We start from the raw sequence: 20,861 nt of genomic DNA, 5'->3' as shown, positions 1-20,861 counted from the left end.
CCTTAAAGCAAGGGTTTGAATGAAAATGATTCTTAATGTGAAAAGGTACTGTTGTCTTTGGATGGAAAGCAGAGGAAAGAAGAGAGTAAGTTAGACAATAAAATTTTGTAACTAAGTAAGAAGAATTAAAAACTAAGAGGTATATAGCTTTTTAAGAGCTGAGCCTTGAAAACTACCTAAAACATACATAAAACTATATATAAGTTTGCAAATATGTTGGATGAGCCAGAAGGAAAGAGAAAGAAAATGTAACATCATTTGAGTTTTAACTTTTACACATTAAAGCTCTATATTAACAAGCTATACCCAACATGACCTAATTTCTAGAAAACTGGGTTCAAAAAACAAAAACACTTTTTAGTCATTAGACTTACCACTCGGCTGAAGTACTCGTCTAAAACTTCCACAAAATTGTGGATGAATTCATAAATAGCCATCTCATTCTGAAATAAAAGAGGAAGATGCAATGAATTTTAGCATGGCCCTCAAGCAAATCAGACACAGAAATGGCCAGTCAGTTCCCAGGTTTTAGAGCATGTGACCAAGGGAACAAATGTGAGCAAAGTAACTTTCCATTGACCAATATTCAGAACAGTTCTACTTCTCCCTTATTTAAAAGATGCTTATTAATGAAAGAAATGGAGAAGACCTTAACCTCTAAGATTTCCTTGTGGTCAGTGTTGAAGCTGACCCAACTGAAACTTCAGATTCCAGTGTCAAGGCTTTGTGCTCTACTTCCTGACTTCATCACCTACTGGCTCAAGCATTTTCCAGATTCTTTGCACCATCATTTTTCTGTCTGTGAAGATGGGGAAACCACTCAAAGTGCCTTATGGATAAAAGCAATCAACTGAGATTTCAGAACATTTTATATTTGAAATACCTGGAACTGGGATGAACACTCCTGAAGAGGAACTAACTTTAGGAGATACAAACATAGGACAATCATATAATCAGTTTGCTCTGATTTTTGATATGTAAGCCCATGTTCAGTGTCATAACTGATTGGCCTCTGTTTGTCTGAGCTACCCCACTATCTGACAGAATAAGAGCAAGGCACTGGACTTGGTCAGGATAAAGGAAGACACTAGCTAGATGTGGTGGCATATACCTATAATCCCAACTATTTGAGCCCTCAAATTTGACACCAGCCTGGGAAACACAGTGAGAAATTGCCTCAAAAAAAAAAAAAAGTAAATAAAGCAGAACAGAAAAACTGGAAGGCATCTGGGATGTGGCTTAGTGATAGAGTATTTGCCTAGCATATGTGAGGCCGTGGGTTCAATTCCCAGTGCTGCAAACAAACAAACAAACAAACAAAAACAAACAAAACCCAGAAGGGCATTCTGGGGTTTTAAGTTTCTCCATTTTATAAGCTGCTCATGTAATCCAAACAAACATCCTACATATATCTCCTCCGTAGAACTTTCCCACCTTGATAGAAACCAAGATCCTAGAGAAGTGCTGTGGTACAGGCCTATAATCCCAACTACTGGGAGGCTGGAGGATTGTACATTCAAGTTCAAGGATTGCAACTTAGTTAGACCCTGTCTCCAAAAAAAAAAAAAAAAAAAAAAAAAAAAATGTAGGGACGGGTTTAGGGGATAGGATGCAGCTTGATAGAACACTTGCCTAGCATGCTTGAAGCTCTAGGTTCACTACCCAGCACTACAAAAAGAATTTTAAGAAGAAAAAGAAAAAAAAGAAACCAAATACATTCTGGAAAAGAGTCATAACAATTCTTAGGCCAGTAGGAAGAAAATGTCAACATAGGGAGGAATAAAGATCAGACTGTTATCTCTAAGTATCTTGTATTTTCCAAATACTCTCAGTATCTTACCTCAGTGTCATTAACTCCAACCACAATGAAGAGAGCTGCATATTGCCGATATATCAGCTTAAAATCCTTATATTCAATAAAAGAGCACTAAATGAAACACAATTAGATATTAGTACCTTTGGTGGATAGAGACTTCTCCAAAATGGCATGCATAATTTCTAGGTTCAGGTTGGAGTATCTGCCAATATACTCCAAGAAATACATAACATTCTCATAACATTCAGGGGACTACTTGGAAGCATCTCTAGGGGGAGTTGGAGAAACAGTCTGGGAAAAAAAGTGAGTGATCACTTGGGTTCTCACATGTACTCCTCATTCCTTTACTTGGCTATGTGGAAATCAGCAGCCAAAGCTAATGAATAACCAGCATTTTAAATTGCCTTCAATGTGAAAAGATTTTCTTTTTTCCATTTCCTTATGGATTCTTGGGAAGCAATAAGATAAGCTTGATTTGTATTTGTTAATAATCACTGAGGAGCCACATTCAAGAAGTGAGTGAGTGTGTGTGTGTGTGTGTGTGTGTGTGTCTTTTTCCTAGATGTATAAAAATAATTCATGTAGATTCTTTTATAAATTATTTAAAGATGGCCTTCATGTGAAAGATGTTATACAAAATTTCCCAAGGTAAACACTGTTTTGTATGAATTCATAACAAGCTTATACCACTGACTTGTGGACAAAACAACTCCCTTCTCCTTCATCTATTTTCCTAAAGCCAGTGGACAAAGGCATTGGGTGGATGGGAATTAGCCTGCAGGCTAAAGACACAGTAATACTCTTCCTTTGCTTTTTGTACTGTGATCTGTTGCTCTTGGGTTCCCAGATGCACGTAGGAATAAAGCCTTAAGGTTTGGTTTGGTTTTTTAAATTGTATACTTTATTTATTTTTATGTGGTGCTGAGAATCAACCCAGCACCTCACAGGTGCCAGGCAAGTGCTCTACCACTGAGCCCCAGCCCCAGCCCCAAGCTTTAAGTTTTGAGTATAAAAATTCTTCCATGGAAAATGCCATTTGGCAATCTATAAAATGGAGAAAATTGAAGCTTTTATTTAAAATTAGGATAAAGGTAAAAAGTATAGGACCATTCTGCAACTTTTGGCTCAGTAAGGTCACTGTTATTTCCATTCGGTTGGCTCTTTCAAGAAAATGCAATTTATTTGAAAAAACTGAAAAACATTTTTTTTTCACAGTTTCTTAGGAGTTTCTAATATTAAAAAAAAGTATCAAGAACTTTTGTGGGTAAAATAATGACTATGTTGATATTAGGATATTTTGTAGCCTCATTATGCCAAAAGCCTAGCAGCTACTGGGTTTTTGTTTTTGGTTTGTTTTTTGGATACTGGGGCTCTAACCCTGGGGTGCTTTACTAGTGAGTCACATCCGAAGCCCTTCTTATTTTTTATTTTGAGACAGGGTCTCACTAAGTTGCTGAACCTGGCCTTGAACTCACAATTATCCTATCTCAGCCTCCCAAATTGCTGGAATGTACTACTGTGTCCAGCACAGTGGGTTCTTTTTAAAATCTAAAATAACAGTATATTTCAAAAATACCTAAGAGTATATATATATATTTAGTCCAAAGCCTGTATTTCAAAGGGTTAACTATGAGTATAAATGATGTTTGAAATTGTGGAGTGCCTGCATTCTGTAGAAATATTGAAACAGGAATGCTTCTAAATGTGTTTACTTAAAGCATGTGGCTATTAACAGCCCTGTAACAGTTGTTTCCATCTGACACCATAAACCAGTGTGCCATAGAAGGCCAAAGTAGTAATTCAAAGAGGAACTCTGAGATGTTTCAATTGGAAAATCAATTTAGAAGCCAAGGGAAACACATTTGCAACATGTAATGTCTGAGCACTGATTAGCTTAACATTTTATGGCTTAGTAGTGGTTTCTACAGGCAGTCTTTCTATATATGCAATGAAATGGAGAATGAAGAAAATTAATGAATGATTAATTATCATTAATAATGATAAGCTTTCTGATTTTGCCTCAGTTGTTGAATGTTTTCCTATAGATTTGACATTTAGGACCTGGATTTAATAATTCTCTGAAGTTCTCTGTGAAAACAGACTCATTTTTTAAAAATTTTTTAATATTTATTTTTTAGTTTTCGATGGACACAACATCTTTGTTTGTATGTGGTGCTGAGGAGAGGATCGAACCCGGGCCACACGCATGCCAGGCGAGCGCGCTACCGCTTGAGCCACATCCCCAGCCCAAGACTCAGTTTTAAAAATTCCTTTTCATGGGCTAGGATGTAGCTCAGTAGAAGAGTGTGTGCTTAGCATGCACAAAGTTCTGGGTTCAAGCCCCAGAATCCCTACCTCCAATTCCTATTTGTTATTCTAATATTTTTATTTAACTACCAAATTTTGGCAGGATAGATAGATTTGCTATTTCACATGAATTTTTAACTTCTATTCTCCCATCTACATAATAAAATAGTTAAGAGCAAGTTCATTTTGCCTTTAAATCATTGGTGATGTATTTATAAGAATGATAAGCAGATAAAAATTGTCCTCTCCACAGGAATCATATTATTATTCTCTAGTACAAAATAGGTTGAATAGTCACCTCCATGACAGCCACCTGACCTTCATTTTTTGGCTTCAGAAAGCCACCTGCTATAGGCACTCCTAACAGTTCCAAGGATTAAATTCATATGAACAAAAGAAAGATTATATGTACTAGCAGGAGTAAATTTAGCTGCCACTTTCATGGTGAACTGAGACAAATATGCTAACCTAAATAACAACCCAAGACTTTTCCTGGTTTTTCTTGTATTTATTCTCTTAAGGAGATATAAAGAAAGCTATGCTTCCTTTCATTTTCATTGTATTTCATTCCTTATTTTCCCTAATAGTTGTTGAAGGAATACAGTCCAGAGAAAATGATGGCCCTTGAGACTAAGTAATAACAGATCTGTCAAGGCTGAGTTGACTGCAGAGATAAAAGAGTGCTTCAGAAACTTACCTGTTCATTGGATCGAGAGAGACAACTCTTTATGACTTCTGTTTCCAGAAGTGTTCGCTTATTAATCTCCACATGCTCATAGTACTTAGAAAGTCGGGTCTGGCCTTGTTTATTCACCATAAGGAAAAATTTTATCATTTTTTTTCCTGGCCAGTGTTTTTCCAAATACAGTTTAAAAGTTATAGCAAGGGATGGCTGTCATTGGAACCTGGAGAATAGAAAAATAACAGAAAGATAAGATTAAATTTCTCAATCATATTAAGTCTGTTCTATAGATGAACCAGAAGTAAATAAAATATCATTTGATAATATTGGTCTTCACTCCTACAAACGGAATAAGGTTTTAATTAATAATAACCAAACAAATTTTCATTAGTTATCTTCTGAATCACTTTTCAGCATCCAAATACTGCTACTCATATTCACTCAATTTATTAATCTGTTTTTCTGGACACCAACTTTGTGTTAAGTATCAGAAGAATAGGGAGATGAAGAAGTGATGTTTTTGATCTTCCAACTTTTACACTAAATAAAGGTGCTAAACAGATAAATAAATATCAGTAATACAAAGTGATGAATTATAACTGGGGCCATGCGTTTGCTTAGGAGCACAGAAGGAAGGAGCAAGGAATGTTGCAAGAGAGTCAAGAAGGACTTCCCAGAGAGGGGAATTTGAGCAACTTCTTGAAGGATGATCTAGAAGGAGAGGCTTTAGGTTGAGAAAAAAGCTCTGGAAAGTTCACTGGTTTCAGTTCAGAGGGCAACAAGAAAGGTCTCAGAAAATTAAGCTCCTCATATATGTTAAAAAGGAGGGAAAGATCACTATAGGGCTTGGTCACCCCAATGAACATTTACAGCTATCTTAACAATGCTGGTTGGAAGATGACTCCGAAGAGTCAGTCTGAAAAAGACTCAACTGTTAGAACACCAGGTAGAGGATGACTTAACAGGGCTTGATCTACTTTACCTTCTTTAAGTATAAAACATTAAATATTTGTTTTGATGAGACATCCATATATGTTTGAAAGTGAAGTTAATAATCCATAGTAAACTAAGCTCTACTGAAATAAGCAGATTGCATGGAAGAATTGTACTTTTGGCAAATGAATGGTTATGGAACTAATCAGAATCCTAGATAAGTACAGAGCCTGGGACTTAGCTATTTTGTCCAGTGTACAACTAACTAACCCTTTCTATAGAAGGGTTAGTTAGTTGTACACTGGACAAAATAGCTAAGTCAAGTCCAACACCAGTGTTTTTATTTAGGGTTTTTGATTGCTTGAAATAAGAAGAATGTGTCACCTAAAAGTTTATACTACAATAAGACAACCTGGGGCTAGGGATATAGTTCAATTGGTAGAGTGCTTGCCTTGCATGCACAAGGCCCTGGGTTCAATCCCCAGCACCATCAAAAAAAAAAAAAAAAAAAAAAACCAGACCTGGCTCTCAGATCATAGCTTTGCCACATACCTGCCATGCCATGTGACTCCAAGTTGCCAGGCCTTTCTGAACCAAATTAGATGACTATGTGTAAGGTATAAGAGTGAGAGGAGATCACATGCATTCACCAAAAGGTCTAAATAGCCTGGTATTTACGTGGTGCAACTAGAAACAACATTATGGGATAATATTCATCCTAAATTTTCTATTATTATTTTTTACCCTCCCAGCTCCTCTCTTTTTTTCAGAGGAGGTACTAGGTATTAAACCCAGGACCTTGTACATCCTAGGCAAACACCCTATACCACTGAACTACACCTCCACTCTAACATCTTTTATTTTCTAAACCCTATCAGACAGGTGGCTACTCACAATTCCAAACACTATGCTATAAAGAGCCAGGCCCCACATGGCAAAGCCTGGGGTTGCAAGCCTTCATTCACTGTGCAGAACAGGATGTTATCTAGACCAGCTCAGCCAGGGATATGACAGCTGGGCTGTGGGGGAGGCCTGTGGTTATTCACTCCCTTTTCCAGGAAGATAAGCTCACTATACTGTGGGCGGGATTGAGACAGTCTTCATGGTATTTGATCATTTGGTATTAAGTGTTACTTTTATTCTCCTTACAAATTATTGCTAGTACATTATAGTAGGTGACTAGGAAGCTAAGATTATCATTCATTCCTTCTTTCTTTTTTTCTTTTCTTAAACTTTTTTTTTTTTTTTTTTTGGTGTGTAGTGCTGAGGATTGAACTCTGGGGCCTCCTTGTACATGCGAGGCAAGCACTCTACCAACTGAGCTATATCCCCAATCCCTTTTCTTTCTTTTATTCCCATTTAGCAAAGTTGCTTTAAAACCAACTTTATGATAGTTAAAAATTATAATCATATATTTAGATTTCAACTGCCAGATTAAAAAAAAAAAAAAAAAACTCTGAAAGATACTCATCGCCAAACCTTGGCTTTCAATGACCTGGCCAAATTAAATGGTAAAATGAGTTGTAAAATGATCCCAATGAGATGTTACACCAAGGGATCAAATTGGTTTCCACCTTACAAGACCAGCATTCCTTCTCACTGACCTTAAGAGCAAGGACAACAAACAAGGACATGTTAGTTCATACTCATTAGGACGAAAACTTTCAATAGAACATCTAAAGGCACCTAAAGACTTCAATACATCTTTGTTTTTCTGCATGCTCATAAACAGTTACACAATTTACAATTATAGGATTACCTGGTGGTAATAAAATGGAGAAGAACAATTGTATTTCTACTCTAAAATATATAATGCCAAAACAATGTGGAGACTTAAGAAAGAAATACATGTTTGTAAACTGGAGATGAATGCTATAAGCACTTATTCTGGTTAGTAATCATCAGGAAGGAGGGAGATCAAATAATTATGAAACTGAAGACAATAAGAAGGAATATGCTCAAATATGGGGAGTGGTCAGGGAGAGGTATGAATTTCCTGTTTATAAATTCGTTGCATTCAGTAATATACAAGGTCAGGGAAGACATTCTAATCACCAGAAAGTTAGTAGATTGTAGACTCAAAAGCTTGTGTGAATATATATGAAAAACAAGGAAGAATAAAGAAAGAAAAAGGCATTAGGGAAAGTACAATATAATGGATGCTAGGATGCCCTAGCAGAGAATCTAGATGAAAGGAAGGTAAATCAAACAAGAATTTTCCTTGGTTTGGCATGAACATGCTTTGAAAGTCAAGATGAGTGAGACTGGTAGATCATAGCAGAACATGTCCATTTCCCAGGATCCTACATGGCATAAACTTAATACTCAGAGAAAAGACAGAAGTACATATTAAACTGGGCAGTTTTCATATTTGTGATGGTGTCTTTCTGGGAGTTAGAACTGGAAGTCTTTACAGACTGTCATCTAAAGATGGCAAATAGGTCTTGACTTGGGTGCTGACTAACTACAATGAGCTGCCCTGGGAGGATTCTGGAGCTGCATGGAAGTTCAAAACAAAGGATCCTATGAATGATTACTGTTGGTTGTGGGTTAGGAAATAGGGAGTGACAACATATGCACCTTATATTTATCATTCCTGATGTGTACTCCCTTCATTTTGCAGATGTAGAATGAAATCCTGAATTCTGATCTCCTGACTCATAATGCTGTCTTTAATTTATCACATTGCCTTTTTGCCTCACTCAGTGTATTACTGGCATGAAACTATCATTTACATTTAATAATGTTGCTATTCTCTTTTCTAATGCTTCTGCACAATAAATCTGGAAAATATCAAATAAATCACTGCATGAAAGAGTAGAACATGTTAGGTATAGTGTTGCACACCTGTAATCCCAGCTCAGGAGGCTGAAGATAGTGAATTCAAAGCCAGCCTCAGCAAAAGTGAGGTGCAGAGCAACTCAGTGAGATCCCGTCTCTAAATAAAATACAAAATAGGGCTGGGGATGTGGCTCAGTGGCCTAGTGACCCTGAGTTTAATCCCTGGTACCTTCCTTCCAAAAAAGAGTAGAACATGTAGCTTCTAGAAATAAAAGTGATTAAATATATATATATATATAGATAGATAGATAGATAGTTGTAGATGGACAATACCTTTTATTTATTTATTTTTTGTTTAAACATTTTTATTTTAGTTGTAGATGGACATAATATCTTAAAGTTATTTATTTATTATTTATGTGGAGCTAAGGATTAAACCCAGCATGCTAGGAAAGGATTAAACCTCACACATGCTAGGAAAGCACTCTACAACTAAGCCCCAGCCCCAGTTCCCCTTTATTTTATTTTTATATGGTGCTGAGAATTGAATCCAGTGCCTCCCATATGCTAGGCAAGTACACTACCACTGGGCTACAACCTTGGCCCCAAGATACTTAATTATTTTGAGCTCAGTCTCCTGTACAATGTGAATAATAATAGTACTTACCCACTAGGTTGCTGTGAGGGTTAAATGAGTTAGGATATGTAACATTCTCAGAATAGAGCTCAACAGGTGGCAGGCACCAAGTGCTAAAGGGCCAACATCATAAATAACATATCACTTTCCTTGGTGAATCCTTTCCTGCCTATTCCAGTCTCCTTTCCATCTACAAAGAGCTAATTATCCTGTCTATAATGTATGTGATTATTATTATTTGATTACATGTTGAAGTCCTCTCTAAGAACTGTGATTCAGACTTTTTTGAGGGGTACTGTGGATTTAACCTAGGGGCACTTAACCACTGAGCCATATCCCCAGCCTATATATATATATATATATATATATATATATATATATATATATATATATATATATATTTTTTTTTTTTATTTAGAGACAGGATCTTGCTGAGTTGCTTAGGGTCTTGCTAAATTTCTAAGGTTGGCTTTGAACTTGTGATCCTCCTGCCTCAGCCTCTGGAGCTGCTGGGATTACAGGAGTATGCCACCATGCCTATGTGAAACTTTTTTATTATGACTGTGACAAAGATATTTTACATTGTGATCCACTGTACAGATATGTATAAATCTGAAACAAAAGTTCACAAACACTACTTACCCATACTACTTATATTGCACTCTGATTTTTCAAAATGACATTTCATTTTGTAAAAATACATAGTTGTGAGGGATTTCTGTTACACAGATGTATGGGTTGCCAGAATTCAGCAAATATAAAGACTGATGTAATTCATTATAAGTAAATTTTATACCAGAAGAAAACCAGCTGCAATATTTTTTTTTCCTTTCCAGTATATTGGGGATTAAACCCAGGGGTGCTCAACCACTGAGCAACATTCCCAGTCAATTTTTAAATTTTTTATTTATTTTGAGTCAGCGTCTCATTAAGTTGCTAGGCTGGCCTCAAACTTGTGATCCTCCTTCTTCAGTTTCCTCAGTAGCTGAGATTACAAACCTGAGCTACCATGCCTAGCTATATGAATAGTTCTTGAAAAACATTTAGCATGCTGTCTTTTCATTTCTTCCCTTTATGTGTATTAAATTATAAAAGAGTTGACAAGGTTATAGGGAATCATACCAACATTTATATGTCTAGATTTTTAGTGGTGTTTTAAATTGTTATAATTTTCTGCAGTATGATCTGGTCAATTGCAACATTAAAGGAACCTTGAAAATGATTCTTTTAACTCTAGCATTCCAGTCTTAAGAATTTATCCTAAGGTGTAATTAAAAATCTACATGCACAAAAATGTTCATAACACTGTAACAGTGAAACATGGAACAATCCCAGATATTGCAAGTTCAGATAACAATCCAGAATTGTTATGTATCAAAATTAACACCAGCATGATGTCTTTTATTAAAATTAAGAACAAGAAGGGGCTAGGGATGTAGCTCAGTGGTATAGCACTTGCCTAGCATGGGTGAAGGAGTGGGTTTGATTCTCAACATTATATATAAATACATAAAATAAAAGTCCATTGATAATTAAAAAAATAAAAATAAAAACTGGAAAATGAAAATAAACAGACTATGCAGAAGAATGGGAAAATGTATATAAAATAATGTTAAGTCACAAAATCAGAATACCAATTCTACATTCATATAGATTACAACTATGTAAAAGAAACATCTAAATAGGTAAAGATTAAAAATAGACCTGACCGATTCATCTTGAAAATATTTGCTAATTGAAAGAAGCCAGTCATAAAGGATGACATATTGTATAACTCCATTACACGAAATATCTAAAGGAGGCAAATCTAAAGAGACAGCCAAGAAGATTCGGGGGGCATAGGGTTCAGAAAGTTATGCCTAAGAGGTAAGGGATGGTAAGAATAGTTCCATAAACAGTGAGTATAGGAAAAAGCCATTGAATTGTATACATTGAGTGAACTTTACAGTTTGTGAATTATATCTCAAAAGAGCTATAGGCCAATGGAAAAATCTGGAAGAGCTCCCAACAGTCAAAGATAAGAATAATTTGAACAACACAATATTGGATTATAACCCAAAGTATAAAATAAATATACATAATTGCATATGGACATAAATACATGATAGAATAAATAAACAAGGACAGAAGACTCCCAAATATGTAGAATAAAACAGACTCCCAAATACTGTCCTAATGTGACTCAACTCCCCAGTTCAGAAAGAGAGGATAACAGTAGACAACATTCATACAGTGCTTGCTTAGGTGCCAGGCTGCTTGAACACTTTGCCCACATTTATATAATCCTCCTAAGAGCCCTGCAAGTTAGAGATGGTTTTTATCTCCAAAAACTTTATGGATGTAAAAATATACTTGCCAAAGGTCACTATGTAAAATGGTAGAGGAAGGATCCAATTTCAATTAGTCTGTGCTCCCACACTCAATGCTTATTACTTCTGGATTTTCCTCAGGACTAGTAATTCAGTGATATCTGTACAAGGACCATGAAGGCACAATTTCATTCCCAATTCACTAGTGTAAATCTAGCTCTGGCCAGTTATACTCTATGTAAAAGCTTTTATTGCATGTTTTGGTGTTTCAGTCTTGACCCTGGAGCTTAACACGAAAGGCACAATTCTAATAGATTATTTACTTTTTGTTGATATCAACATGGATCCTACAATGCTTAAGAAATGGGTCAATTAAATAATTATGAAAATTTAGTAAAGGTCAAACTGCTACATTCTCTACATTTGTTATTATATCTAATGCTTCCAAAATCCCTAAGCCTGACTTGCTCTTCATAGAGTTGAGCTAATCTTCCTACTTCCAAAAAGTAAAACATACTAGGCAAATGCTCACCAAGGCAAGTTTTCAGACTCATATCTGAACTTAGTACTATTCTGTTTCAGATCAGATTTCAGGGTAGAGCACAGCCTTTGATGGCCTCCTTGACTGCCCTTTGCCCAGAAGCACTTTTTTTTAGGGGGAGGGGGGTACCAGAGATTGAACTTAGAAGCACTCAACCACTGAGCCACATCCCGAGCCCAATTTTTTTATTTCATTAGAGACAGGTCTCACTGAATTACTTAGCACCTCGCCTGTTGTTGAAGCTGGGTTTGAACTTGTGATCCTCCTGTCTCAGCCTCCTGAGCTGCTGGGATTACAGGCATGCACCACCGCACCCAGCCAGAAGCACTTTTTGCTATTTTTGAATTTCACAATAAAGTACAGCAACAGTGGTGAACATGCAAATTGGGGATCAAAGTTGTAGACAAGAGCCTACCCCAGTGTGCCCAGAGAATAATAATACTTAAATTACACTCATTTATAACTTGGAATCTTTGAAAAGCAAGAAATGTCAAAATTATTTTAATACTGGCCAAATACACTATTTCAATTGCTGCGCTATAATATATAGTGCTTGCCTAGCACGTGTGAAGCACTGGGTTCGATCCTCAGCACCACATAAAAATAAATAAAGATATTATGTCCATCTATAACTAAAAAAATTTTTAAAAAAAGAAAAGAAAATATGTACAGTGAATAAAACCAAGAGAAGAAACATCCTGGGTAAAGCACTCTAGAATACCAATGGGTAGGAAAAACTAAGGTAGCACTAAGAAATAGGGCAATAAGAGGAGAGGGAGAGGAAGAAGAGGAGGAAAGAGTGCTTAAGAAGAGCAGGGACTGGCAGAAGTGGAGGTTAGAAAATGAGGATTTGTGAGGGTCAAAAATGCCAAGAAACCCAGAAACAACAATCACTACCCAAGGGAAAGATTTCTGCTGGGAGTGAATGTGACTATAAGAACAATAGGGGGACTTGGGAAGAGGCCCAGAGTCCCTTTTGCAATAAGTGCAAGGGAAGGTACCATTAAGGACCCTAAAGCTCTCAGAAACCCCTGGTGGATACTTGATGGCAGAAAGGCAGACCTCCACTGAAGAGAGCTAGTTAAGGATCACAATAGCTATATCAGGCCAATCAAGCTTAGTAACATCACTAAAACTGAGAAAACTAGACATTAGTGCCACCTGGTATAATGCAATAGGAGCATACTATGTCTCCAATGGGGAAGAATTTTTGCCAAAAACAAAAAATAAAAAAACCTGGATCAAACCTAGCCTCTAGACCTAACTTCTAGTTCATAAAAAATATGGAGGAGGGCTGGGGATGTGGCTCAAGCGGTAGCGCGCTCGCCTGGCACGCGTGTGGCCCGGGTTCGATCCTCAGCACCACATACCAACAAAGATGTTGTGTCCGCCGAAAACTAAATAAATAAATAATTTTTAAAAAATAAAAAATAAATAAAAAATATGGAGGAGCTGGTATGGTGGCACATACCTATAATTCTAGCCGCTCGGGAGGTTGCCAGCCTCAGCAATTTAGCAAGGCCCTGTCTCTAATAAAATATAAAAAAGAGCTGGGAATGTAGCTTGCTGGTTAAGCGCCCCTGGGTTCAATCCTGGTACAAAAAAAAAAAAAAAAAAAAAAAAGCAAGAGAAAGTAATATGATAAACAATACCATAAGAATGTAATTAGCTGAGCTCAGTGGCACACACCTATAATCCCAGTGTCTCAGGAGGCTGAGGCAGGAGGATCCTGAGTTCAAAGCCAGCCTCGGCAAGGGTAAGGCGCTAAGCAACTCAGTGAGACCCTGCCTTTAAATAAAATATAAAATAGGGCTGGGGATGTGGCTCAGTGGTTGAGTGTCCCTGAGTTCAGTCCCCCCGGTACTACCCTACCACAAATGTAATTAGCCAAATATAGATCATTCTATAGGATAAATGACCTGGTCCCTTAAGAAATAAATGGCATGAGAATAGAGGTGGGTGAGGGAAATGCAAAACAAAATGAACAAACAAAAAAACCTAAAAGCATAACAATTAAATAAAATAAGTCAGATTATGTTGACTAGAAATCACCAGCTGTTAAAAAGGTTCTTATAGAAGTATATACCAATGAAAAAAGAACGTAAGGTCTGGGATTTGCTTTAAAATATTCCTCACATAGAAGGAAAAAGTATAGTGATGAGATAAAAAATTGCAATATCTTGGGTTGAGGTCTTGGGTTGAGGCTATAGCTCCGTTAGTAGAGTGATTGCCTTGTATGCACAAGGTCCTGGGTTCAATATGCAGCAACACACACACACACACACACACAGGTAAGATCTTGATAAATGTTGACCATGAGTTCATTAGATTTTTTTTCATGATTAAAATTTTTCAAAATAAAAAAGTTAAATAAAAAGTCAAGGGCTTGGGGTGAGGGGCATGGGGTTTATTGGTAGAGCTGATGTTTAGCATGCATGAGGCCCTGGATTCAATCCCAGCATCAAAAACAAACAAAACCCACTCAAAAGTCTATATACAACATATTTTTTAAAAAGTTTTTTTTTCATTGTTGATAGATCTTTATTTTATTTATTTGTTTATATGTGGTTCTGAGGATTGAACCCAGTGCCTCACACATGCCAGGTAAGTGCACTACGGCTGAGCCTCAGCCCCAGCCCCAGCCCCTATACAACATATTTAAAACATCTAATTGCTATATAAAACAAGGGAAACAACAAAAAGCAATAGGAGTTATTTTAAAATGTCCCTAACAAATTTTTCAATCTTTTTTTGTAGAATATTGTCATGTATCTTAGGTTGGCTCATTCATAGAAAGAAAATTAAAAGTTACCATCATTTAAAAACATGTTATTGTAAAAAATGTTTTTTTGTTGTTGTTCTTGTTGTTGTTAAATTTTACCAAAACATTCTCCAGAGGCTGAGAGTATGGCTCAGTGGCAGAGCATGTACCTAACATGCATGAAACCCTGAGTTCCAACCCTAGCACCAGAATAAAACAAAACAACACAACAACAACAACAACAACAACAACAAAACATTCTCCAAAGAGAACACTGTCTTTAACATAGAATTCCCAGGCCATATATCCATGTCTGGTATCATTCTTTTGAACATTCTCCCCTACTGCTACAATGGGAGACAAACCATATTTCCAAGCTTGTTGAAAAGTTTTGTTAGTTTCCCACTCAGTCACATTTTCTAGTCATTTTGTTAACATGTTTATAGACCTGGTTATTCATTCTTAGCCAATATCCAGGAGAGACTTGGCTCAAGACAATCTTTTTTTTTTTTCCTTTTCAATTTTGACATCTCTATGAATTAGGTATTATACAATATCATCACAGCCTACTTTTCTTCTGCCTCATATTACCCAGGAGACAATTCCGGAATGAACTTGGACTAGAATTTGATATAGCATCCTGAGTTTCTTAAAGATTTTGCTGTCTATTTTTCTATAGTCTTTGAAGGTTCTTTCCTTTTTCTTTTGCATACAAGATATTATTTGAATGAATGGAGTGTCCTACAAGTATTGCCGTAATTTTCTTAGCCACAGGCAATTACTACAATGAGAAGGAGCTATCTGATCTCATTTGGTATGTTAAACCTTGGTGCTGCTGTAGCATTCCTTCTTTTGTGTTTGGTATGTCACTTAGTTTGTACCTTTGGTTTTGAACACATCAGTCTACTCAAAGATCTTCCTCTGGGCTGTAATATTTGTTTGCTCTCTGTTTATAAATGTAAGCACAGTGTCATCACTGAATTACTCTGAAATGACTTAAACTACGTAAAAATGATTTCAAACATGTAAATAACTTGGGAACCAGAGACAGTAATATTGAACCAATTGATAAGATAGTGGGAACCAATTTAGTGAAAGGAGACTTTATTTCTTGTTTCCCAATACACATTCACACTCACTAAGTGGGAACCACTTTCTGCCCTACTAAGGACTTGGCTAAAGTGATCAAGAATTCTTTATCTCAGTTTTCTCTTTCCACCGTGGAGCTAAAAATATTTGTCAAAACCTTTGCAGATGATGCAAACCCTATGTCTAAATTAGTGTTTATGAACCAGTTTGAATTTTTTTGTAGAAGGAGGCCAGGTATGTGGTCAGGAAGATATAAAACTATATATTTAGGTGAGTAATTACAAGAAGCTATTCAATTCTCAGAGGCAGAGTCAAAACTCTGCATATATAAGATAGTGGAATATTTCGTAAGAAGACACCTTAGTGTTTTCTATTCCTGACTTATTTAAAAGTCTGGAGTTCCTGAGCTGGGATTGTGGCTCAGTGGTGGCACGCTTGCCTAGCATGCATGAGGTACTAGGTTCGATTCTCAGTATCACATACAAATAAGTAAAATAAAGGTCCATCAACAACTAAAAAATATTTTTTTAAAAAAACACTGTTTAAAAAAAAAAGTCTTGGGCTGGGGATGTGGCTCAAGCGGTAGCGAGCCGGCCTGGCATGCGTGCGGCCCGGGTTCAATCCTCAGCATCGCATACCAACAAAGATGTTGTGTCCGCCGAGAACTAAAACATAATTTAAAAAAAAAAAAAAAAAAAGTCTGGAGTTCCTTATCATTCTTTGTTGACATAATATATGTAAATAAAATAAGACAAGTCCCTCTGGTCAAAATTAAAAAAAAAAAAAAGTAAAAACACACAGGTACTAAAGATTAGCAATGGGAAAGGGGAAAAAAACACCCTAAAATTTATTCTAAACTTATCAAAGATATAAAGAGACTTTCTGAAAGAATCTATGGGCAGGGAAAGAGAGATGAACAGGACTAAAAGAACAAATAGGAAATTTCAAAGGTGAGACAGAAGAGAGGAAATGACTCAGCTACAGATTAGGTCGGGAATTCCAGTTGGGTGAGGTAAATGATAATGTGGCCTGGGAAAGTTCTTTACCTACAGAGGACAAAATTCTAGAAACTCACTGCAGTGTTCTAATGATTGAAGTGCTCCAGCAGAGCAATTGGGGAGGATGAGACAGGAGGATCACAACTGAAAGAAGCAAGAATTTATTGAATACTCATATGTGCAGTTCTAGCTTTCATAGTTGTTTGGTACATTACTGACCAGTATACATATGATTTAAATAGCGTAATAAGTAAGCTAGTCCCTGATTTATGGTGTTAACCTTAAGATTTTTCACTTTACCAACACACAAAAGAGATATTGGAATTTTGATCTTTTCTCAGGCTAGTTATATTTGGTGACACTCTACTGTGTACTGGTTTGCTAACCTATGATGTTCAGTAGATTAGGTGTATCATCTCAACTTATGAGGGGTTTATGGGGAAGTAACCCTTTGTAAGGGGAGGAGCATCTTTATGTAGATGAATACTATTAATAAAGAACAAAATATGGTCTGTGAGCAATCTGGAAGACTTCTTGGAGAAAGCAATGCTGGAGTTGAGTTTTGAAGGAGGAATGGAAGAAATGGCATGTGTTAAATCACTGTGGAGTGAAACAGCATTATGCATTTGAGGAACCAAAGCCAGTAGTTTGGCTGCAGACAATTGGTTGGCATGATGAGTGATGGAAGATTAGGTGGCTGGGACAATTTACCATTTTGAAGGATCTTTATATGCCAGCTTAAATTTGGGCTTTAAATTTGGAGATTACTAAAATATTTTAAGCAGAAGATGACAAATCAAATCTGCCTTTGAGGAAGACCACTTAAGTGGCAGTGATTGTGAGAGGTGGAGGAAGAGTTGAGGTAGGAAGATTTAAAATAAGTCATGAATGGAGAAAGAACTGGATGTGGTAGTTAAATAAAATGTATGAGAATGTCTGCTAGGCTTTAGATATAGTACTACTTAATAAAATATATAACATAAGAGAAACAATTTCCTTTCTTTTTCCTTTCCTAAGATCCCAGTCTTTTCTTGAACCAAAGGTACCCGTGGGAAATTTAAGTGTGCATCTTCCTCTTCTTTTGATGCTATCATCATATATATCAACCATACCCTCTTGCAAAATGTTTCTTAGTACGTAAGTATTTGGGTATGGAGGCAGCATGTTGTGTATTTCTGAGCTTTTTATGTACTATAGTCCCTTGCCCTCAGCCAGTAAGACTGAATAAGCAGGTGATATGTGGTCACTAATAAATGAAGAATCAGTACTTTAATAATGTGGAGAAATAGTTCTTAATAGTACTGTGACCTAAGACCTCATTTCATATATAAATAATAGCAATTTGCTCTTCATTAAACTTTAATAACAGTAAAGCAGGCACGATAAAATAAGATTTACTAATTCATCTCTTTCAAATTACATCCTGAGTGGTTATGTATATATTACGTAGTGAATCGCTTCTGCTCCTCTTACCAAACTTCCAAAACACAGCCCATCCCAGATTAGGAAAGAAGAGTAGAGGCAAAGTGGAACAAGTTTCGACAGGCAGACGGGTGCACAGAAATGGGACCAAAGCCCAAACGAAGAGGAGGAATCAATCACCACGGCTGGAAGGATCTGGGCTGTTTGCCCAAAAAGAACATCTAAGTCTCGGGAACTGACTGGTGCTAAGAAACCTAAGATAGAGCGAGTGACAGGCACAGAAAGAGGCCTGACCCTTTGGGACTGCCTGAAACACGCTAGGAATGCAACAGAAACGTCCGGAATCCAGGATTGGCGGCTGCCAGAGACAAGCTGGGCTTAACCCCAGCTCCAAAGGCAAGCAAAAGGCCGACTCCGTTGGTTGGGAAACGACGCCCTAGGGCTACCCACACGAAGGACACAACCCCGGAGCCAGAGGCCAGCCCGCTGCCCAAAAGTCCAAGGGAGCCCCAGAACCCATATCCTACACGAACACCCGGAGCCGTCTGTGGGCGGGCCTAGGGGCGGGGCTCATACGCCTCGGCCCTCTAACTGCGATCAACTGCGTCCTCAGTGCGCCTGCGTAGGGTGAGGCCGGACTCTATTTGGCTATTAAGCGTGCGGCGGCAGCGGCGTTCTCTACCCGGCATGCTGTGCGGGAGCAGCGGCCCTACGTCTATCCCTTTCCCAACCCTGCCCCTTCTCCCCCCCCCTCCCGCCGCGGCCCCCCTTTCCCTAAAGTGAGTGAGTGAGACGGGCAGATGGAGGAGGGATTGTAATGGCGGCGGCCGGCAGCTCCCTGCTCTGACCCACGGCAGGCACATAGCAACGACCCCCTCCCCGCCCTTCTCCCGGCCGGCCTCCGCCCCGCCGTCGGCGCTGGGCCACCCTCCACGGCCCTTCCCCCAGCTGTCGGCGTCTAGCCCTGCGCCCCGGCCGGGGCCCCACACACAATGGACGAGCTTGCCGGAGGCGGTGGTGGCGGCCCGGGAATGACGGCCCCTCCCCGGCAGCAGCAGGGACCTGGGGGGAACCTGAGTCTTTCGCCGGGGGGCAACGGAGCGGCGGGCGGCGGGGGTCCTCCGGTCTCCGAGGGAGCCGGTCCCCCGGCAGGCCCCGAGCTGTCCCGGCCACAGCAGTACACTATTCCGGGGATACTGCACTACATCCAGCACGAGTGGGCTCGGTTCGAGATGGAGCGGGCGCACTGGGAGGTGGAGCGGGCCGAACTGCAGGTACCTTGCTGGGGTCAGTGTGCGGGACGGCTACCGTAGAGAGGTTCCCGGCCTGGGGCTGGGGGGGGGGCGGATGTGGGGCAGGGATTCCCTTCAGCCCGAGCCCTCTCCTTGGGAGGCCGAGAGGAACATACCTGTGCGGCTCGGGGGATGATGGTCCTGCGACGGGTCTTCCTAGGGTCCCCCTCCCCCTTTCCCGCTGAAGCTTTTTCCCCAACTCTTACTAGCTACGCGGTACGGGCTTCCTCGGGGCAGCCATTTTGGCTTTTAGTATGGCGTCTGCGGGGGCTCCTCCGGAGGCGGCCTTCCCCGGCCTCTCGGCCTTGGGGCCGAGCTGTTCTTCGTGAGAGTCCGGCGCGGGGCTGCTGTGTACTGAGTTTGCTCTTGTTTATTCTTCTTGAAATTGAAAACCCGAGGACCTGAACTGCGAAGAACAGTTTATTCCCTTTTCCTGGACCACCCCCCTTTCCCGATTAGGCTTGTCTGGTCCCCCTCCCCCGTGACTTGGTACGCGGTTGCCCTTTGACAGTCACGCTTTTTTCTTAGGCTGTTACCATGCACTATAGTTTGCGGCCGACTTGGGAAGTTTTCATTTTCCACCGTCAACTCTTGAGTTCCTACTTATCTGGGGTGCTGCTTTACTCGCTTGGATTTCCTTTAGTTCTTCCTTAGTTGCTGACTTTTCAACACTTTTAACACTGAATTTTTCTTTGTAGAATAACACCTTCACCAGACTTCCTCCCAATCCCTTTAATTTTTATACAAAGCCAAACAAGACGGTTGTGTTTGTGAAACGATTTGAGAAGATAATTAGTATTAGTTTGAAATAAGACATACTTGTTTCACAGTACCAACTCGTGAAGCAAAGTTAAATGTTCTTAGGACTCTTAATAATTGAGCCTGACTCGTTCCTCTTAATGTAAATCTTTGATAGGCTGAGATGCCTGACTTTTGGAAACTCTTACAAGTTCAGGGCTCAAGTCTTGAGTTTCAAAATTGCTGCATCTTTTTTAAAGGTTTAATTTTTAAAATATTTGTGTTTATTTTTAAATCCCTTTCCAGGTTAAATCTAACATGCATCTAAATGGTGTTGCACTTTTTCTTCATACATACTTAGGGTGTAAACATTATTCATTGTCACATATACCTATGATGAATAATTAGGAAGATGTGTTGAAAGAGGAAAGGTTAGATTTATGTAGAAAGGATGTCCTCAAATAAATATGAGTCTTTTTAGTTTGATTTTGATTGACTTTACAAAGTGGGTGAGGTTAGACTTTAAAAAAAAAAAAGTAAAACCACTTACATTTT

The 20,861-nt window shown here is 38.6% G+C and overlaps 2 protein-coding genes across 6 annotated transcripts in view; one reads left to right on the top strand and one right to left on the bottom strand.

Annotated features, from left to right (window-relative positions):
• The window catches only part of Ap4s1 (adaptor related protein complex 4 subunit sigma 1), a 48,810-nt gene extending 28,787 nt beyond the window's left edge, over positions 1–20,023 (bottom strand). Inside the window, exons 1-4 of one of the 4 annotated variants that reach the window (XM_077799805.1) lie at positions 19,685–20,023; positions 4,821–5,028; positions 1,841–1,927; positions 375–443 (exon numbers count right to left, since the gene is read on the bottom strand). In XM_077799805.1, the coding sequence (XP_077655931.1) occupies positions 375–443; positions 1,841–1,927; positions 4,821–4,958 (294 nt within the window). In that variant the 5' untranslated portion in view covers positions 4,959–5,028; positions 19,685–20,023. The remainder of the gene's footprint in view (positions 1–374; positions 444–1,840; positions 1,928–4,820; positions 5,029–19,684) is intronic. The other 3 variants (XM_077799806.1, XM_077799803.1, XM_077799804.1) reach the window with 3 other exon arrangements.
• Positions 19,046–20,861, top strand: part of Strn3 (striatin 3) — an 88,125-nt gene continuing 86,309 nt past the window's right edge. The window contains exon 1 of one of the 2 annotated variants that reach the window (XM_026413934.2): positions 19,046–19,550. In XM_026413934.2, the coding sequence (XP_026269719.1) occupies positions 19,269–19,550 (282 nt within the window). In that variant the 5' untranslated portion in view covers positions 19,046–19,268. The remainder of the gene's footprint in view (positions 19,551–20,861) is intronic. The other variant, XM_026413942.2, reaches the window with a different exon arrangement.

This window comes from Urocitellus parryii, chromosome 6 (assembly GCF_045843805.1).
Source record: "Urocitellus parryii isolate mUroPar1 chromosome 6, mUroPar1.hap1, whole genome shotgun sequence".
Taxonomy (NCBI): Eukaryota; Metazoa; Chordata; class Mammalia; order Rodentia; family Sciuridae; genus Urocitellus; species Urocitellus parryii.
The sequence above is the reverse complement of the archived record's forward strand: the minus strand, read 5'-3'. Positions and strand labels throughout refer to the sequence as shown.